Source organism: Saccoglossus kowalevskii, chromosome 10 (genome assembly GCF_978046115.1).
Source record: "Saccoglossus kowalevskii chromosome 10, keSacKowa6.1, whole genome shotgun sequence".
Classification (NCBI taxonomy): Eukaryota; Metazoa; Hemichordata; class Enteropneusta; family Harrimaniidae; genus Saccoglossus; species Saccoglossus kowalevskii.
This window is the reverse complement of record NC_140650.1, coordinates 30,351,963-30,372,583: the sequence shown is the minus strand read 5'-3', so window position 1 is coordinate 30,372,583 and position 20,621 is coordinate 30,351,963. Positions and strand designations below refer to the sequence as shown.

At 34.6% G+C, this 20,621-nt stretch overlaps 1 protein-coding gene and 1 long non-coding RNA gene across 2 annotated transcripts; one reads left to right on the top strand and one right to left on the bottom strand.

The window, feature by feature from the left end:
* The first annotated feature begins 369 nt into the window (after nt 1-369).
* Nucleotides 370-9,424, top strand: LOC100377551 (L-seryl-tRNA(Sec) kinase-like). The gene is made up of 6 exons (XM_002742281.3): nt 370-707; nt 2,185-2,467; nt 2,759-2,960; nt 5,232-5,310; nt 6,421-6,514; nt 9,187-9,424. Exons 1-6 carry the CDS (start codon nt 465-467, stop codon nt 9,366-9,368), a joined length of 1,083 nt encoding a protein of 360 aa, XP_002742327.2. The 5' UTR covers nt 370-464; the 3' UTR covers nt 9,369-9,424.
* A 6,474-nt stretch (nt 9,425-15,898) lies between these two features.
* On the bottom strand, nt 15,899-16,887 carry LOC146738011 (uncharacterized). The gene is made up of 2 exons (XR_014930809.1): nt 16,561-16,887; nt 15,899-16,066 (listed from the first exon to the last, which is right to left on the bottom strand). It is a non-coding gene; the product is annotated as an uncharacterized LOC146738011 (long non-coding RNA).
* Between the last annotated feature and the right edge of the window lie 3,734 nt (nt 16,888-20,621).

Below are 20,621 nucleotides of genomic sequence, written 5' to 3'. Positions count from 1 at the left end.
TAATGCCTATTTATGTCAGTTGTTCTGGCATTGAACAACAACTACATTGTTATTGAATGTTATTGCAAGGAAACGACTCTAAAATAGCAAACTTTAAAACGGTAATAAAATAAACGCCCGCCAACCAACTAAGTCAACTTTCGGCGTGGTAGAGCCCTGTGACCTTGACAGGCTCATTGTAGACGTTAATTCCCAAGGCCAATATAACAATAAATGTTTGGTGATAGTTTTACCAACATTTTAATTATTTAAAATTTAATAGTTATTATATCAGAACTATGAGAAAATGTGTCTTTTCTGTAATATTAGGTTATTGAATGAAACACGAACTTGTTTTACACCGAGTTCGAGGATGAGAAAAACACCCACAATCCCTAGCAAAAACAATAATGGCGACCTCCATATACCTGAAAAGTTATAGATGAAATAGACATTTATATGACTTGGGGGCTTGTAAAGATAAAATGACAGATGGGAGTTCGTTGGAACATGTAACAAGTTCACCTACAGCGGCATGTGTCCAGTGCTTGGTTGTTTTATGCGGCTTACCTGGTTCTGGAAAAACGGCTCTGGCGTCTGTGCTGTGTCACGGACATCCACCGTTCATCGCATCGTCCAGTGTTATACATGTGTGTTACGATGATTTCATTCCAAACAATCTCGATCTTACTTACAATTCATCAACAGTAAATGATAAAAACAAGCCTGTAAGTTACTGTTAAGAATGTCTTCAGTATATCTTTTATGTTATTGATATAGTGGCTTTAGGATATGATGGGTACACAGACTGTACGGATGTACAGCCGTATCTACTAATATTACGTTTGATGTATGATACAGTATTAACTGATAGAACACTTATCCTGGTATGTACAGCAATGAGGTCTCAAAGAAAATTGAATTAGAATTCAAGCAAGAAAAATAAGTTGAAATCATGAAAAATTAAATAACAAATATTGAAAAACTAATGTATTGCTGAACAGTACGTATATTTTGATGGACATTTCCTAGATCAAAACTGTTAAACTCTGGGGATTCAAAATGAAGGATATTTGAAACTGTTCTGTTGTAAACCAACTCTCTCACCTCGATACGAAAGAATTTCCACAGAAAAAGACAATTTATGTTGAGTGATATACAAGCGTATCATATTTAGCAAATCTAGATACCTGATACCTTTTTGCCTTTCAGAGCAAGGTATAATTTGCAAAATGTTGGTCGTTGGTTGTCGTCACTGTTTCTTTGTAAGCTCAATTATGCAAAAAGTTTGCATGTGATCTGTGTAAAATACATTTACTTGTACTTGGACTAGTATTAGTATGAAATCTCTGTCTTGATTACTCAAAAAATGTCCATGTTACATGTATTATCATTAAATCAGGACTTGATGAGAAATTGGGTTTTAAATATAAAATACCTTTCCAAAAAAAATAAAGAAAACAAATCCCATAGCTCCCTCTTGTGGAAACATATCTATATATACCTGTAAAAAAATGCCTACACCCACCATTCCTCCCAAGAATCTGCGGTACATTAAAGCAGTCACCAAAAGAGCTGTCTGGTTTTGATTTTTTTTAACATTTCAAACCCTTTTAGTAAGTTCTGTTTCATGTGTTTACATTTGACGAGCAATAAATTGTGCATTAGAGAGAAATCTTCTCAGTATGCTTATCATTGTGTATCAGATCTCAGCTACATATACATATTGTGAACAGTACATTTGTAGTGAATTTCAGATTAACAATACAACTCCCTTCTTCTTGAAGTGATTAAAAAATACCTTCTGAAAAAAGTGGCAAGGACAATTTTAGAGAAGAAACAAATACTAAAATAATTGTCGAAATAATAAAACAAAATATGGCAGCATCTCAAACAATAAAAATGTCATGGCTAAAAAAAATGGCGAGAGCAAATGTTGCCCCCCCAAAAAACACTTTTCAGAACAAAAACAGCTGAAACATTGTAACACCATGGAGTTACTGGTATTTTCAATCTTGTACATTACTCTAGACGAATTTGCTACAAATACAGCAACTTTCTGATGTACTAACTTGGACAGCATGGGTTCATATATGTTGTATGAATGGTAAACATCCATGCATGCTCTTTAAGCATGTTGTACCAGTGCCTTATGCGGTATATGATGTGCTCACCTGTATACCATTGCTTGAATGTTCTTTTCAGGCAGAACTGTCATGGAAAACCTATCGATCATCCTTATATAAATGTGTGGATGAGTTGATACATCAGAATGATTCCAAACCAGACAGGTTTTGTCAGGGGCAAAATTCTTGCTGTCCAGACAGTTTTAATGAAGAATTGAAACAAAACTTTTTGGAAAAACTACACAGGACCATGGACGTGAGAAAGGAGATTGCTTGCAGGAATAATACTCACCTTTATATCATAGATGATAATATGTTTTATCGAAGTATGCGCTATGAATATTACCAGATGGCAAGGAATCGTGAGTCATTGTTGTTTGTATTCAGCTCAGTTTCTCAGATTGATTTTAGTGTCAGAAGTATTAAAAATGATATGCTAGATAAAAAAAAAAACAAAAAAAAACAGTGAGACAATCTCGTTTTGAAAAGCATACTTGGTTTTGCTGGGATTGTCAGCATTTTTAACACAAAGTCTCAGATTTTTGTTGGCATATTTATTGTCCTATCATTTTTAAGGTGCATGTGTTAGTCATATCATAAATATATGGTACTTGTATTTTACGCTTGTGATAATGGTATTTTTTTAATTCTAGATGGTATTGGTTTCTGTGAAATATATTTGAACTGTCCCCTTGATGTTGCAAAAGAAAGGAATCAGCAGAGAAAAGATTCAATTTCATATGAGACACTGGTTACTATGGAAATGAAACTTGAGCCACCAGATGGCACAAAGTTCTCTTGGGAACAAAATTCTATTACCATTAGTGCAGTGAACACAGTGGATGAATCTGTCCAGTGAGTAGAAGTATATCAGCTTGACTTGCTACGTGAAACTGTAGAAGTTTTGTATTTAGTATGGTTGAACACTGATTATGAAAACTGCTATCTTCCTATCAATGTCTCTTGAAACATTGCAATATCCTTAGCAAAGTTGCAAGTGGTGTTTGTTTTGACTTTTCCCTCAATGGTTGAAAAGTAAAAACTTCTTTGCATATTGAAAATTCCAATATGTTTGATGGAGATGGTTCTACATTTTCCTTCTCATCATGATTTTGCGTGTTACATGGGCAAAATAAATAAATTAAAACAAAAAGATATTGAATATGATTTTCTCATTCATTTGTTGTTTTTACACCAAATACCGGTACCCCTTGTGAAAATTGTTGTGTCCAGGAGCATCAACATGTCACAACAAACACCATGGGCAACTTTGCTAGGTATATTGCAATGTTCCAACAGAGATTGGTAGCGAGATAGCTAGCCCACTGTAAAACATTTTTTACCTACACGTACATATATAAATACATTTCCACGTTATAGACTACTCCAGAACGTGGGTGTTATCGTTATCACTTTACTATAACATCCAGTCTCTTTGCCATATAGTTCTCCTTCCACCTACTAGCAAATTTTTAATTTTATGTCTTTTGTACTCTGAACAGCAGCCAATCTCAACTGAAAAAATTATTTGGCAAGTGAACCTCAATGTTGCTTTTTCATGCAAGATGCTCTTTTACTGGTTTGACATATACATTTGTTTTTATATTTTTAATGTTCAATTTCTATTGAAGTGGATATCTGGACAATATTTAACCCTGCAACAAATCTCTCCGCTCCAAAGAGTGAAGCAGAGTTAATCGCATGATATAGTTTACTCCATCCCCTTTTAATAATAGTAGTTTACTCAAATATCAGGCCCTCCACCCATCACATCAATCATTATGATACAAAATTAAACAAATACATCACTGTAAGTTCAAAATTGAGAGAAAGTTGTGACGGATTTTGAAAAAATTGTGTACATACACTGAAAGTTTATATTGTGTTTCTGGGTTTAGTGATTTTAATAGAGCAGCATATTTTTCGTTAGATGGCTAGACTCTGAAACGGCGAGTAATCCAGTCAGCTCTACAATGCTCATACAATGGGCAAAATAGAATAAAATGCAATTCATTCTCAACCACTGATCTTTTTATACTTTGACAATAAACACGAATTCTCAACTGAGGAGAAACTATTTGCTTACTATGCCATCCTGTCTCAACTGCCAATTTATAACTTGAATACCAGAGTCTAGCCAGAGCAAATTTAAACTTCAAGGTCATATTACATGATCAACACAATTCTGGGTAACAAAGATTTGAAATCAACGCAGTCTAACCATTTGACCTATCGCTGCCGTTCATTATTGATGATAACAATTACATACCCTTTTGTGAAATGAAACTAAGAAAACTGTGCTGTCTCCAACTTGTTGTTCAATCCATACATTTCCAAAACCATATCGATACAATAACTTTCTGATCTTTGTTGCCCACATAACCCTCCCTGCTGAGTCCAACCTTTTGACCATTTTATAACAGGCCCTAGGATACCGGTGCATATCCATTTTTATAAGTTTTAACCAGTATGAAATGAAACGTTTCATGTAAGTACAGAAAATGGGTAATCTACCACATTTGCCTAAAAGCACTTCAGTATTTACACTAGAGTAAACCCTCTCCACAATTATGGAATACTCAAAACCCCATATTTCAGCCACATTACAAATTGCTGGGACAACTGAAGCATTGAATAACTTAAAAGCTTCACTTATAGGAAGACCACCAAGTTTCTTAGTAACAACCTGTATTTGATATAACGTTCTTTACCCCTTGGCTGCTAGTTTTTCCTTTTCCAGCGTCCAGGATAATTTTTGATGAAAATAATAAACCCAGATAGTTGTATTGCTTTACTACCTTAACTGGAATGCCCTTTAAATTTTCATAAGACCTCAACATTCCCCCCATGCATTTTAAATGTGTGCGCATATAGCACTCAACTCATTCAATTATAGCTACGGTACATTCAATTTTTTGAATGCAGGAGAACTGTATAACAAAAAGTCTAAAGGTTAGGGTAGTGATAACTAAAACACAAAGTTGCAGATAACCTGTCTGACTCTTTTTTGTTCATTAATTTGTTAATTCCTAACCATACCCATTTCCCAGATTTTGTTTGTATTTATGTATTTGTTACTTGCATATCTGTATGTATGTGTGCATTTCAATTCTACTTTTGTTATAGAGAGAAAATTTGGAATCATATAAAAAGGGCATTTTCACATCCAGTGGCACCACTTGTAGAAGAGAATATAGATGAAAAGGTTTGTATGAAAGTTGTGTATATTTTAAAACACCTAATTTACTGAATTTTGTAGCAAACTGATTATATATTAATTGCAAAGTGCTTTATGCTTGATTTTGGCGTGTGTGATTTAAAATAGGATTCATGTTTTGATTTGTATGCGCGAAGCACACATTGCAGTTAACGTAGTGTACGAGTCTGCCTGTAACACTGATATATGCTCTGGGCTAATGTGCAAATTTGATTAGTTTTTTGGTTTAAATCCATCCATATTAATTATATTATGATAATTTGCTAATTTTTATCAGTTTGACTTGGTACACTTGTGCCCTGGATACACAGACCTAGTTTGTTTGGAGTTGAAATCTATGCATACTAATTGCTTAATTTGCATAGTAATCCCACTTCATTGAAATTTGGTTTATAGTTGCTCTGAGGTAATCCACAGAAATGATTAGTTTAATAATGAAAAACATGTATATTGATTATCTAATTATTATTAGCCAATTCCTGATATCTCAAAAAATCAGATTTAGTGAACTTCTGGTAGAGGTGCTCTGGAATGAATTAGACTGAAAACCACAGATGTAAAATCAATTGTATTGTCTGTAAGTAATAGTTGCCAAGCTTCTTGTTTAGAAGGCTAATTAATTAATTTAGTTCTTTCTAAGCTTTCTTTGTTTTGTCTTTGTACATCAAAGAAAAAGTTTAAGCTAAAATAAAATTTGTATGTCTGCTTGACGTCACAGAAGTACACATGTGTCTGTTTTTGTTTACAGGTACATAGCATTCACACCTTTACATCACTATGTTGGTGCATGGCACAATGTGAAAAAGGTTGCATTAGAACAGTCTTAATATTGTCTTGACGTAAAAACCTTTCTCTGTATGGCATGGGCAACCAGCATATGCCATTTTCAATTGAAATGACATTAATGATCTGCATCGTCTAAGTCAAACTAAGATGGCAATACTGTCACGTGCTGTGAACTTTTCAGCTACTCACAAAATTCGTAATACTGGGCATGCAAAAGCCAATCTGCAGGTATGTGTCACATGTTTTAATGATGAACAAGTTATGTACATGTCAAGTATACAAATAACAAACTAATGTGGTGACTATTTTCAGAATGCTTCAAGGGAAGTCATTGCAGCCAATGTTATTCACCAGTCTGATCAAATACTTCGCAAATGTATTGCTGAGGAAATGAACAAAAGAAAAGGTAATGGAAAAATTAACCTCTATTCGGGGGTCTCCTATTCATTGCCTGCTGACATACTCCAGTAGAAGGCTCAGTTATTTCCCCATTACTTTTTTGTTTTTATATAAATGATATAGAAAAGGCTCTTACACAAGGTGTTGAAACTGTAATCTATGTAAACACTTTAAAATTAATGTATCTATTATATGCTGATGACCTCGCATTATTTAGTAAATCTCCCATTGGTCTACAGCGTCTTCTAAATAGATTAGCAAATTACTGTAAAAGATGGAGGTTAACAGTAAATTTGAATAAATCAAAAATTGTTGTTTTTCGCAAATCGGGTAGACTAAAGAAATCTGAAAAGTGGTTTTGGAACGGGAATGAAATTGAAATAGTCTCAAAATATAACTATTTGGGGGTTCTTTTTTCTAGTTCAGGTATCTGGTATCAGGCCCAAAAACACATTGCTGAACAAGCAACGAAAGCCATGCACAGTATTAAAAGTATTCTTTATAAATATGATGGGTTCAAACCAGCTATTGCGTTTCGTGTTTTTGACTGCAAAATTCTCCCAATCCTGCTTTATGGCAGTGCAATATGGGGAACACATAAATCTTACGATATAGAAACAGTTCATCATAAATTTTGTAAATTTGTTTTAGGGGTACACCCAAAGGCCACAAACTCTGCTGTGAGGGGGGAGTTGGGAAGACATCTAATTAGAACACATGTGAACAAAGAAATAATTCGGTATTGGTTAAAATGTATAGATGGTGATTCCTCTGTTTTAGTAAAAGAATGTTATGGCTATCAATATGACAGGGTACAAAGGGGATTCAATTGTTGGGCAACATATGTTAAGGATTTGTTATGTAATTTTGGTTTTGCACACGTATGGGAAAGCCAGTATGTTAATAACCCAAATTGTTTTCTGCTACAGTTTAACCAACGGTGTCTAGATATTTCCCAGCAACAGTGGCATGATCAGATTGGTAATAGTTCAAAATTATGCACTTATTCTAAATTTAAAAAATTATTAGCCGGGGAAAAATATCTGGATTCTATTACTATAAGTGTTTTTAGAAAATCTCTCGCTTGTTTTAGAATATCTGCTCATGAGCTCATGATTGAAAAGGGTAGGGCATTGGGAATACCACTTGACCAAAGATTGTGTCCTCTTGGTTGTAATCTCATTGAAAACGAGTTCCACTTTCTATTACAATGCCCCAAATTTGAGGAAATTAGAACTCGTTTTATACACAAGTTTTACTATTGCCCAGCGCTTGAATGGAAATTTATTTTGCTACTGCAATCTGAAAATACACATATAATACAAAATCTTGCAAAATACGTATTCTACTCTTTACAAAAACGTCATAGTTTGTTGGAGGGAAATTTAACTGAAATATAAATTTGGTATTCATAGGTGAAGTATAAATTTGTAATATTCAGACAAGCAGTAGCAGTGATTATTCTTGTCAAACGATTTATTTATTTGTGTTACATTTAAGTGTGTACATTATGGCCTATGGCCAATGGTACTGAATAAATATATATATACTCCAGTAGAAGCTTTCACAAGGTGATTTGTTAAAATGTTCACAATAGGAGAAATAGCTGTGAGATGACAGCAGGACAGAGCAGCGCATCTTTTATATTTTCAATTTGTGAAAATGTCCACAGTGACTAAATTTGCACATTTTGGGATAATAAAATTACAAAATATTAAAATAAATATAGTACAAATAAAATTAAAAAAAACACCTTACAATAAATCGGATTTGAATCACTATGCATCATATGTCTTATATAATTTATTAGTGCCCATTCGAACGAAGTTCGAAAACGGGGACTTATAATTCAGTCTTTGTGTGTCTGTTGAAACTTTATGTGAGACATATGCACATGCAGTGGTTTAGCGATTCGATTCAAAATGGCCGACTGGCAGCCATCTTGTTTTTTGAAAATGTCGTATTTTGGACATGCTTTGTCAGTTTTCATTCAAACTTGGTACATAGATTATACATGTTAGGATACATGTTCATGACAATTTCTTTTGCAATTGGATCAAAGATGGCCGACTACTGTAGAATACTTTATGTTTGCTTGGAATTTATTTTTGCTATTTTCGCTGAAGGGATGTTTCCGTGAAAATAAAATCCAGTCAATATACTTTTTTTCCTAAGTTTCACATTAAACTCATCAAAAATCAGTGAAAATAAATTCCACACAAAACGACCAAAAAGCCTTTTCAGCGAAAATTAATTCCAGTGAAAATAAAGTATTCCACAGTATGCTATGTCTTAAACTGGAGGGGTCGTCACGCAACACATGTTCGAATTTGATGTAAATAAACAATCTGTTGTAATTGACATTTGGGACTCAAGTTTCAAGGACATGCTCACGACAACCCCTCCGCTTTAATATGACGAGCACAAAGAGAACATTCAAAAATTTAACGGGGACTGTGTCATTTTGAATGACTTGTTCAACATTGTTCTGTAATATATTGTTTTTGAAACACATTGGGAGCGACACATTGCTCTTTATTTGATAGGAGGGCGAAGATGTGGTAAGATGTGTTAGATAAACACAATGAACTAAAAGAATGGACGCTGGTTAATCCTGGGGTTTTTAGGTTTATAATCAATTTAAAAGCTTATCTGTTTTTTTTGTTGTTTTTTTTGCAGTTTCTGGAAAATTGACGAAGTCAGCATTAAAAGAACTTGGTACTCAGCTATCTGTTTTGAAAAACCGTATCCTCGATGATATTCGGAATCAGAAAATACAACTAGACATTGACACAACAGATTTCATATCAGACCTTCAGAATCATGTAACAGCAATCTTTTTGAAAAATGTTGGCAGTTGAACACTCAACTTTTAATTTTCAGACAAATTTATCAATAAATTACACATTTTCAATTGTTTCTGTGTAATAGCATTTAATATTATAGTAAAAGATCATATAAGACATCAAGATGATGAGATTGAGAGAGTCATAAAACTTGTTGTTGCCCCTCAATAGTATTCCATCTTCTGTCGTCATGGTATCCACTGTTCTCCTGAACTATGTAACAATGGATGCGATTGATGAGAGAGAACTTTATTTGGGGGAAAAACAACACTTATGATTATTCGTTTCTATTATAGCGCCACAACTCTTGTGTATCACATGTTTGAGTTTCATGTGATGTATTTTACACATGTTGTAGCCATATGGGAGCCATATTAAACATGTGGCATAATGACTGTGGTGCCCAACTCGCATGTGGTGTCAGTATCCCGCAACAAAAATGCAAAATCTCTAAATGTTGGAAGAAAATATTTTCTCACTAATGCTTGTTTGCAGTCCCGTATTTTACATAAATAAAATTCTTGAGATCTGTTTAATTGGCTTGTAAATTCAAAATCATAGAATACTGTAAAATACTTCACTATTTTCGCTGAAGGAATGATTCAGTGAAAATAAAATCCAGCGAATATATCTTTTTAGCTCCGCTGTTGACTTTGTAGAGCTGAGCTTATCATGTGAGTGATTGTCCGGTGTCCGGCATCCGTGTCAATGTTTTACTTATTCGACTTCTTCTTGAAAACTACAAGCCTGAATGCTTTGATACTTGGTGTATATGTACCTTGGGTAGACCTCTCTCAGATTTGTTCATTTCATGATCATATCTTCAATTCTCTAATTTTGGTGAATATTTTTGTCATTTTTGGTAAAAAGTGATATTTTCGACTTGTTAAAAACCGCAAATCCAATTGCTTTGATATTACATATATAGGTACTACATGTGAATCTATCTCAGATTTGTTCATTTTGTAATGATATCTTTATTTCTCTGATTTTGGTGAATGTTTTTGTCATTTTTGGTAAAAAGTGATACTTTCGGATTGTTAAAAACCACAAGTCCAATTGCTTTGATATTACACATATAGGTACTACATGTGGACCACTCTCAAATTTGTTCAATTCATGATGATATCTTCAATTCTCTAATTTTGATGAATATTTTTGTCATTTTTTGGTAAAAAGTGATATTTTCGACTCCTTGTTAAAAACCGCAAGTCCAATTGCTTTGATATTGCACATATAGGTACTACATGTGGACCACTTTCAAATTTGTTCATTTCATGATGATATCTTTAATTTTCTAATTTTGGTGAATATTTTTGGTAAAAAGTGATATTTTCTTGTTAAAAACCACAATCATTTATGGTGAAAAATGATATTTTTGGATTCTTGTTGAAAACAGCAAGTCCCATTGCATTGATACTATGCATATTGTTCATTTTCTAATGATATCGTCTGTTCTTTAATTGAAATGTTAATTGCTAACAGCGGAGCTATATCAGCCGAGAGGCTGCTTGTTTAAATTCAAACTCATCAAAAATCAGTGAAAATAAATTCCATACAAAATACCCAAAAAGTCTTTTCAGCAAATATTAATTCCAGTTAAAATAAGTATTTTACAGTAGTAGTTATTTGTATAGAAGTGTTTGTTGAGTTAGAGGATAAACTTTGTTTGGGTGCCGTTTAAAAGTTTCTATATATATGTAACCATGGACAACAGTAGGTCCATGATACAACTCAACAAATTTTGTCCACATGCCAATTGCTAGATTATAACAGTGACCCTAACAAAGCTTATCCTGTAAACTAATGGTTCTGAGTTAGGATTTCCAACTTGTACCATGACGAAAACGATAAAATTGAAATATTCAGTAAATCATTGCATTGCTTCTCGCAGAACAATAAATGGAGATCATTTACTTAAAATCAATCATGATTGTTATTGTATACTTTATCATTTGCTAATAGGTAATTGAGTGCTCACCATTGACCATTACATTATAAGAATATGTAATACCTCAGTCATGGAGGCTCTACCTGCAGTGTTGTGGCCGATGTGGCTTAAAGTTAAAGAAGAACAACAGAAAAGCTGTTCTCTCTACTTGGTTTATGTGAGAACAATCTTGTTGCGATTTTAAGAACGAGGGAACTTGCAAGTGGGGACTGTTTTGAAACAAAAACTCCGCTATCGAAGGTTTGCAGACTGATAGAACAAGAGACCGGCCAAAGAGTAGTACATTGTTTTTTATAGCAATAAATGTGCAAACAGAAGAATTGGTCAAATGGTTAAGAGTATTTTATCTCACAGAAGTAATTATTCGGGAAAAAATCCCGTATGACGCAACACTAATTCATTCATTAAAGTACCTGTGCAATGCCCACCCTCACGTTTCCCATTTTAGATCTGTATCCCACTGAAATGGGCAGTTATTGATTTTTTTCCCAGGGGGGGGGGATTGACACGAGAGGGCGCCATCCGATCTGAATGGAACGTTTCGACGTCAGTCGCCCGTAGCCATCGTCAAAGCAACAACGTCCCGTTTACGAACAGATGAAATAATTTCAGCAATTTCTTTACAGAACTTGTCACTGATAAAAGTCACCGAAAACATTTTGAGCAATTTTGAGCAATAGTACTAGAGTGAAATTTAAACGTGCCTCTGCATTCTCCATGAATTTCGTAACTTGCTATGATCATGGTAAAGAGAAAACCTATGCTTACTTTCAACAGTTAGCTGGAGTCTGATCGAAAACGTGTCTCAAAAAATACCTTTACATCATTTTTCCGATGATTTTTTCAGCTCGTAACGATAGAATCAGTCAATTTAGAACTAACATGTATGCTATCGGAAAGCATTTTGGCACAATATTACTGAAAAAACGAGTTTTTCATTGCTCATGAATATTAATTTATGCAAATGAGACGATTATTTCAACCAATCGTGTCATGCAACTCCCCCCCCCCCTGGATCTCCCATAATATTTGCTTTGATCGGGTTTTATCGCTAGTGATGAATAGTCTGGGGTATATTAGCGGATAATGTTTTGTTAATACATGTAACTGTTTATTTGGACACGGGAAAAACGTTTTCTGCATAAAATAATTTATTATGGTGATTGATGCTCTGTGATATCGAATGGAATCAACTTCTTTCTCTCTAGCCCAAAGTTCGACATGTTTGACGCAAGTTACTGCCCCCTCATCGATGAACTCAAACACGAAGTAGTTTGCAACCAAGAACGTCGGCGATGACACAATAAAATCATGTCCATTGTAGTATTTCAACTTCTGCTTCACAACTCAACATTTTAACGAGAATTTGGAGATTTACATTTTACATGTACCATCAAATTCCTACAGTAATAGTCAACTTTCCACAATCTGTGGCTTATACATATTCTTTTTGTCAAATGTGTGGACAATGAGCCTAAGTACTGTAACATACTCAGCCTTTATTCTCGCTTGGAATTAATCTTCGCTATTTTCGCTGAAGTAATGATTCAGTGAATATAAAATCTAGCGAATATACCTTTTTCTTATATTTTACATTCAAACTCACCAAAAATCAGTGAAAATAATTTCTATACAGAACACCCAGAATGGCTTTTCAGTGAAAATCAATTCCAGCTAAAATAAAGTATTTCACGCATGACGAATCATCTGGATTACGCATAGCTTCTCTGCGATTTACGCTCCGTAGCTTGGACCCCCCCCCCCCCCCAATACATTTTGCTGGATCCGCCACTGCTATTGCGCACTGGCAGGTCATCTCAAAATGACTCGTATCACTTGACGGATATACACCATATGTTTCTAATAAAAGACGATATTTTTCATTTCATGGCTATTCATTCAGTGACTGTTTATTTTCGGAATAACTCGAGTTAGCAATTCTCTGTATTTTGGCTTCCAACATAATTTATGTGTGTGATAGTCGGACTGAATCTAAACTAGTGTTTGGTTTACGTTTTTCGATTGGTGGCTCATTTTCAGAGTAATAGTTTCGCCTGGAAAATTAAAAACATATTTAAATATTTTTGCTGAAATTTTGACATTTTTTTCCTTGGGGTGAAGCACTTTAAAATCTGCGATCACAGTTCCTCAATACTGTTGTAAGGCCAACCATCAATAAAATATTTTCCGTCGTGGTGTGTCAGAATCGAATTGCATATAATGAACCGCAAGTTTTACATTTTATTCAACAATTATTTTCAAATTTGACGTTTTCACAGAAATATATTTTGATATTTTATTTGTTTAATTTGAATGTATGCAATATTTCATTTCAATTGAAAATTCAATATTAATGAGTCAACGCTGTTAACTGTAGGTTCTTGTCAAGTGTTTCTTGTTTTGTTTTTGTTTTGGTCAAAAGAACCACAGGGGACCTGTTGGTTTCATGCAAAACCTGCAGTCGGACCGATGGGCCATCGTCACTTTTCAACACTGGTCGTCGGTGATGCCCAGCGGTGATGATACTCCCTTCCGAAAGATCTTTACGCCGGTGTGAAGGAATAAAGTAAATGGGGTTTAACCTATCACGTTATTTCGTTAGTTTAATATGTAACTAATTTATACGAAAATTTATTCGCACATTGAGATTGTTAATTCATGTATTGGCCAACATTTGCTAACGTGGCATGTAGCTACCTCGAAACGTTTCACCCTATCACCATGGAAGGAGTTGTTATTTGTTCCTCGGAATTGTCCGAGGTGAGGGCTTTTGTCCGGGATCGTTTTACTGGTTTTACAGGTGAAATGAGAGATTGAGACTGACGGAGGTTACTAGTATGTGGTAATTATATAACTTTATTCAACGTGTCTTTGTCCACAAATCCCCGTCAGTTTATACATGTAACCAATTGGATCATATGTCTTGTCGGTTTTAACTTGTACATATCATATTAGTTGAAGATCAAAGTATATGAGGGGTCGTCGTCGTCGTCGTCGTCGTCGTCGTCGTCGTCGTCGTCGTCGTCGTCGTCGTCGTTGTTGATACACGTTTTTTTAGTAACCGTGTTGGGTATTGACCACGTTGGCAGTGCTCTTGGCTAAGTTCGAGTTGGTACGTGTTCTTTGTAAATTGTTTCAAGGTATTCATTATATTTCAATTAAAATTGTCTTCTTCTTTTGGTTACAATAACTCAAAAACTTTTTTTATCTGATCATCTTCGTCCAATTTTGATGTAATTGGCAAGTGCAATTTTCAAGAAATGGGGTAAAATGTGACTGAAATAATTCATTATTCAGACGTAGAAATATATGCACAGAACGAAGACATTCAAATGCTAATATTGAGAGACAGATGTTAGTATCGCGTTCTCCAAAATCTATCAAATAGATAAGTGTAGTAAACCGACATGTTGTTATGAGTATAAATAAAAAATATGTGACGAGGTGCAGGTTTTCCCGCCCTTTTTTATACAGTACATGTAGTTGAGTACATTAATTATGTTACTTTACTATTATTTTTGTTATTCTATGAAATATATTGATATTAATACAGTACATGAAGTATTATTTGAGAAAAATGAATTTTAATTAATTTGTGATTATAAAGACTTTGTTCCTTTCATTTTTGGTAAGAGTCGTTTCCACTTAATATTTAGCCAGTATTTCTGCGCAAAATGTTTAAATATATTATAGCGTTGTTTCAGGACTTTTATCGCATCTATCTGCATCTATTAATTTAGTCTAGATTTTCAATGAACAAAGTTGTAATAGTTATGCTTTGTTCTGTCTGTAAGTGTATCGACAACAGGATTTCATTTACAACTTTTATCCGGCTTTAAACCATTCGGATGGGCTGAAGTGCCACCAATGACAGGGATAGGATACAATCGTCTATTTAGATACCGTGTGGCGTACCTTATGAGCAAGGCAATTTTATTCACAATCTTCACTTAATGGCGAGTAAAATGCAGCATGATTCTCCGAATTGCTCCTCATTAACTGTTTTGAGTTCAGTCACAAATACGACACGAACTCAGCGATGCGTCTTTCCCTTTGAGTAGTTAGAATGGCGGATATTATATGGTCTTTATTTATAATAGAAGGCCATCGGCCCATAATATCTACATACATTATTTATATTTGAAAATAAAATTACAATTTTTAAACAATTGACAATACCTTGTAGCTCTTTTCGCAATTTTATTGCGTGAAAAGTAAAGGCTCCCAGTCTTTGAAGAAGATCTGTATTTTTTGTACCCATTAATTTGTAATATTTACTGACTGTTGGCAATCTGATTCAAATCTGATGTAGTGTACGGGCTTTAATTATTTTGGCCATAAACTTATTTTTTATTATATTTGTTATTAATGCCTTTTTATTTTATTATTTTACTTTGATTTTGTGATTTTTTTTAATTCCGCCCTACCTACATCTGATCCGACGCCTATGTAAGTCCCGTTCAAATCTCGCGTAAGTAACAGCCAATCACAGCCCCCCTTTTATACAGGCTGTCAGTTGCTTACTTTTCAGTGTATACGGGCAAGCTTTCTGTACATTATATTTTGCCCACTTGAATAAACCATTAATAGAAAATTGCTAGTACATTTTTATTTACAGAAGAAATTTTACAATTTTTGTCATTACATTGAATATTTTTTTCACTTCCAACAAATGTGTACACTTCCAGATACATCTTCGCCAGCCAAGGTTCGTTCATTCAGTCATCGCTTCAATTTTACATCAAACACTGAGCATAATTATCTAGAATGGAAGCAAAAAAATGAGTAAATCGTAATGATTAGAACACTGTTAACAGCTATAGTAAACAATGCAAACTGATTTTAAATTGTATAACGGTCACCGGCCCACGGAATCGACGCAGAAAATTGGAGCAAAAAATATTTCTTGATCAATTGCGATGTGTTCCAAATAACAAATATTTTATTCCAGTCCAAATCAGCTCAATTACTTTAATAAAGAGTTATTGTATAATGTACAAAATGTTGATACAATTTGATGAATATTTACAGCTACGGCTTCAATACCGTAGACGATTTTGGCCCGATCGTCAACAAAACATCACCCGTCTCCAGGGCAAGCGACTGGAAAAAGACACCGGTGTTCTGTCGAACCGGTGGAAACAAAATCGTCACTCCCAGAATAACTACGCAAAATAACGATCTAAACTCGAACCATTCGAGCCACAATATTAACATAAAAATGACTTTCGTTGAATTTGACAATGATAAACTTACCGAAAAGCCGTGTTATTCTCTATAATCCGCCATTTTATTTGAGTCTGTTTGCTACCTGACTCTGCCCGGTGACGTCATCATGTGCGCTATAGAAGGAGGTCTGTGATTCGTTGACTAAAATCGCCGATAGTGGGTCTCGTTGAAATCTCGTTACATAGGCATCGGTTCAGATGTATGTAGGGCGGAATTAAAAAAAACACGAAATCAAAATCAAAGTAAAATGATAATAAAATAAAAAGGCATTAATAACAAAAGTAATAAAAAATAAAATTAAAATAAGTTTATGGCAAAAATAATTAAAGCCCGTACACTACATCAGATTTTAATCAGATTGGACTGTTGGGGGATTAAAAAAGTTAGCAGGAATATACTTTATTCTTAAATTAACAAAAAAAGAACAAATAAGTAAAAAATGGTATTCATTTTCAATGTTGTTACTGTTACAAAGCAAGCAAATGCGTTCACTCCTATCTACATTATTTTTTCTATCTGTCTCAATACGAAGATAGTGGCATAAACAGCGGAGTCGAGCTAACATTTGAACATGAGAATGCACTTTCACACAAAATAAATACTTTTCAGGTTCCAATGAAAATTTAAATTCCCTATAAAATGTCAGTTTTTCTAAAGTACATGCCTGGCTGAACCAATCAGTATATAAAACTTGTTTCATTTTTTTTCTTAAAAATGCGCAAAAACACATTTACGTTATTGACAGTTTGTGATTCCCAAACATCATCTAAATTACATAAAAATAATATATTTTTAACATGACTAACCCAGGTTAACCTGGATCTAAGATTGGATTTTTCAATATTATATAACATAAGGTAACATTTCTTTGGGTAACGGGTTTCTGGCATTTTTAATAATTTTGTCCAATACCTAATGCATTTTAATGCCGTGTGAAAATAAATAGGAAATCTGCCACACTCACCCAATACTGCGACATTTGGAGCATTGCAGGAGATACCCAAAAAATAACGACAGGCTAGAGATTGTACACGTTCCAAACATAAATGATTTTCAAAGCCCCACCACAAGTTAATATTGGTAACACCATAGTGTCAAACATTTTAAAAAATACATCAAAGGATAACATTCCAGTAATTTTTGTAACCCTGGTAATATTGAAAAATGCCTTCTTTGCCTGTTGTGATAATATTTTTGTTGCTTCAGACCAAGAAAGTCGGTTTGAAAAAATAACACCTAAATATTTATAATATGGCACCACTTCGATTTGTTCCCCATCGTAAGTCCATTCCTCATTGTTTGAAAGTTTACCCCCAGCTTTGAATACAATCACTTTAGTTTTAGATAAATTTACAATTAGTTTCCACTTATTACAACAAGAACTCAATGTGTTAAAGTGTCGCTGTAAGCCAATGACAGTGTCAGAGAATAAAGCGACATCATCTGCAAAAAGCAAGCACATAATTTCAACCAAATCCGGTGAAAGTTGTATGCCCCTCTGAACCCCAGAATGTATCTCGTGTGCCAATTCATTTATAAAAAAGGAAAACAAAAAGGGACTAAGCATACAACCCTGACGCACACCGGTTGGGCAGTTAAAATACTCAGTACAACTAGTAATAGATGTGCGCACGCACGACTTGACATCTTTGTACATAGCATAAAGCATTTTGAACATTTTACCTGTAACACCACCCCTCAGCAGAATATACCACAATCGTTGGCGTTCAACCGTGTCGAAGGCCTTGGAAAAATCGACAAATGCACAGTAAAATTTTCCACGTTTTTTAGACAGATATTTTTGAATAACGCACTGTAAAATGAAGATACTATCAACAGTTGAATAACCAACACGAAAACCAGCCTGTGATTCGTCAATTTTTCTGAAGGCCTCCGACCAGAACCTGAGACGTCGGTTTAAAATAGACGTGAATATTTTGCTAAATATACTTAGTAGAGATATTCCCCTGTAATTATCGGGTCTGTTTAGTGAACCGTTTTTGTGAAGTGGTACAATGATAGCCCTTGACCACTGCTGAGGAAAAATACTTAAATCAAATAATCTGTTAAATAGCACAATTAAGTACGGCAAAAGATAATCTATATTCGATTTAAAAAATTCCCCTAGTAATCCATCCGGTCCGGGTGATTTGCCATATTTTAACTTGCGAACCGCTACTATAATTTCTTCACCCAATATCGGACTATTTAAAAACTCGCAGTTTGCTTCCGACTCTACTCCAAAAGAAATATCAACACTATTAATTAAATTTAAAAACTCGTCAGAAGGAGGGAAATCATCCTGTCCTGGTGAATCACAGGGAGTAAATAATTTACTAAAATAATCAAACCACTCATCAGGTTGGATAGAGTTAATACTAACAGGTATGGACGATAAACGTCGCAAAATGCTCCAGAACTTTTTTGAATCTTTCAATCCCAATTCAATCTTTTTTTCACAGAAAAAGGCACGTTTTTTCTCTCTACACACAAGTTTGAAATTTCTTTTCGCGGCTTTATACAAATTTAGCGAATCAATGCTATTATCAACTCGGAAATGTCTCAACAATTTATACTTCCCATAATTCAAAGCTTTACACTCGTTGTCAAACCAAGATGGCTGACTAGGATACTGTGATACGTTTTCGGGTGCCCGCCGACCCATTCCACACAAATCAGCTGTCCTCGTAAAGATATTACTCAGATTATCAACAAAATTAAAAATGTCATAATTAGGGTCGGAAATAAAGCTGTCAAGACCTTTGTCAACTAAACTAGATTTGAGTTTGTGAGAAAAAACGTGTTCTTTACTCAGTGACCAAACGTAACGTTTTAAAACTAATTCATTTGTTTCATTCTGAGTGGTAGTCACATTTGGTACACTGGCATTTAATGAAAAAAAACAAGGGAAGGTGATCGGATTCCGTACGAATACCAACTGCAAAAGTGGACAATATTGTAAACAAAATAGAGGACATAATAGTATAATCAACCACGCTGGCACCCGAATTGGCGATGCAAGTGAATTCCCCGTGTTTGGCATCCTCGCCTAAGCGGCCATTTATAATATGCAAGTTAAACGTACAACACAGGGAAAGTAGCGACCTCCCGAAACTATTTACTGTTTTGTCTTTTGAAACCCGTGGTAACGCAAAATCATCTTTGTCATAAAGGAAATCGGAATCAAGCATATATTTCGTATCATCATCTATTATATAATCAGGTAATTCGCCTGTTCGAGAATTCAGGTCACCAGTAATTATAATGTAAACATCGTTCAATTTAGTTTAGAATGTCTACAAGTTCATTTTCTAAAAGTTCTATGCCATTTGACGAAGAAAGACTATTATAGATGACTGAATACTGTGGGGGCAATATAAATGCTACAAAAGAGAACATCTTTATCTAACCCAAAAATATTTCTATCAAACAAAAGTAATATACAATCATGTAAAGCAGAATTTAAGCGTTTGACATACCTGGATAGATGGTTACGCACTATAGTGCAGACATCCCCAGCGTATCTACTACGTGTAGTGTTACGTTTACGGGATGTACTGTAAACTGTAAATCCTGGGAAATGTTGGTCAAACTGATCATCATTTTCTGCCCATGTTTCAATAAAAGATACTACATCAACATTTTTAAAATTTAAAGAACTAATTTTGTTATTCAAACCTTGAACATTCCAAGTTTGAAAACTTACTATGTTTGGGCCAAGGCCACACCCCTAGTTTGTTATGTTTGTCCTGGCGTTTTCTTTTGTGCGTTTCTGTAGCCGTGTTTCTGGACCTTGTAACTCTGTTGTTTTCTTTGTACTATTCATTTCTATCTTCTTATCTATTACAACCAATTTTCCACTCTTGTAATAAGCAATTTTACCTTGCTTCTTATAATCCGTAACGGTTTTACGTTGTCGCTTTGTAAGGTCGTTGCCAATGCCGATACCAACCTCCTCAAGTTCCGATCTGGCCGCCAACGCAATCATTTTATCGTCCCAGTGGTGAAACTTTACGATAACAGGACGCGCACTATTTGTTCTACTACCTGGTGCTCGATGTGCTCTAACTATATCACGAGGTACCCAC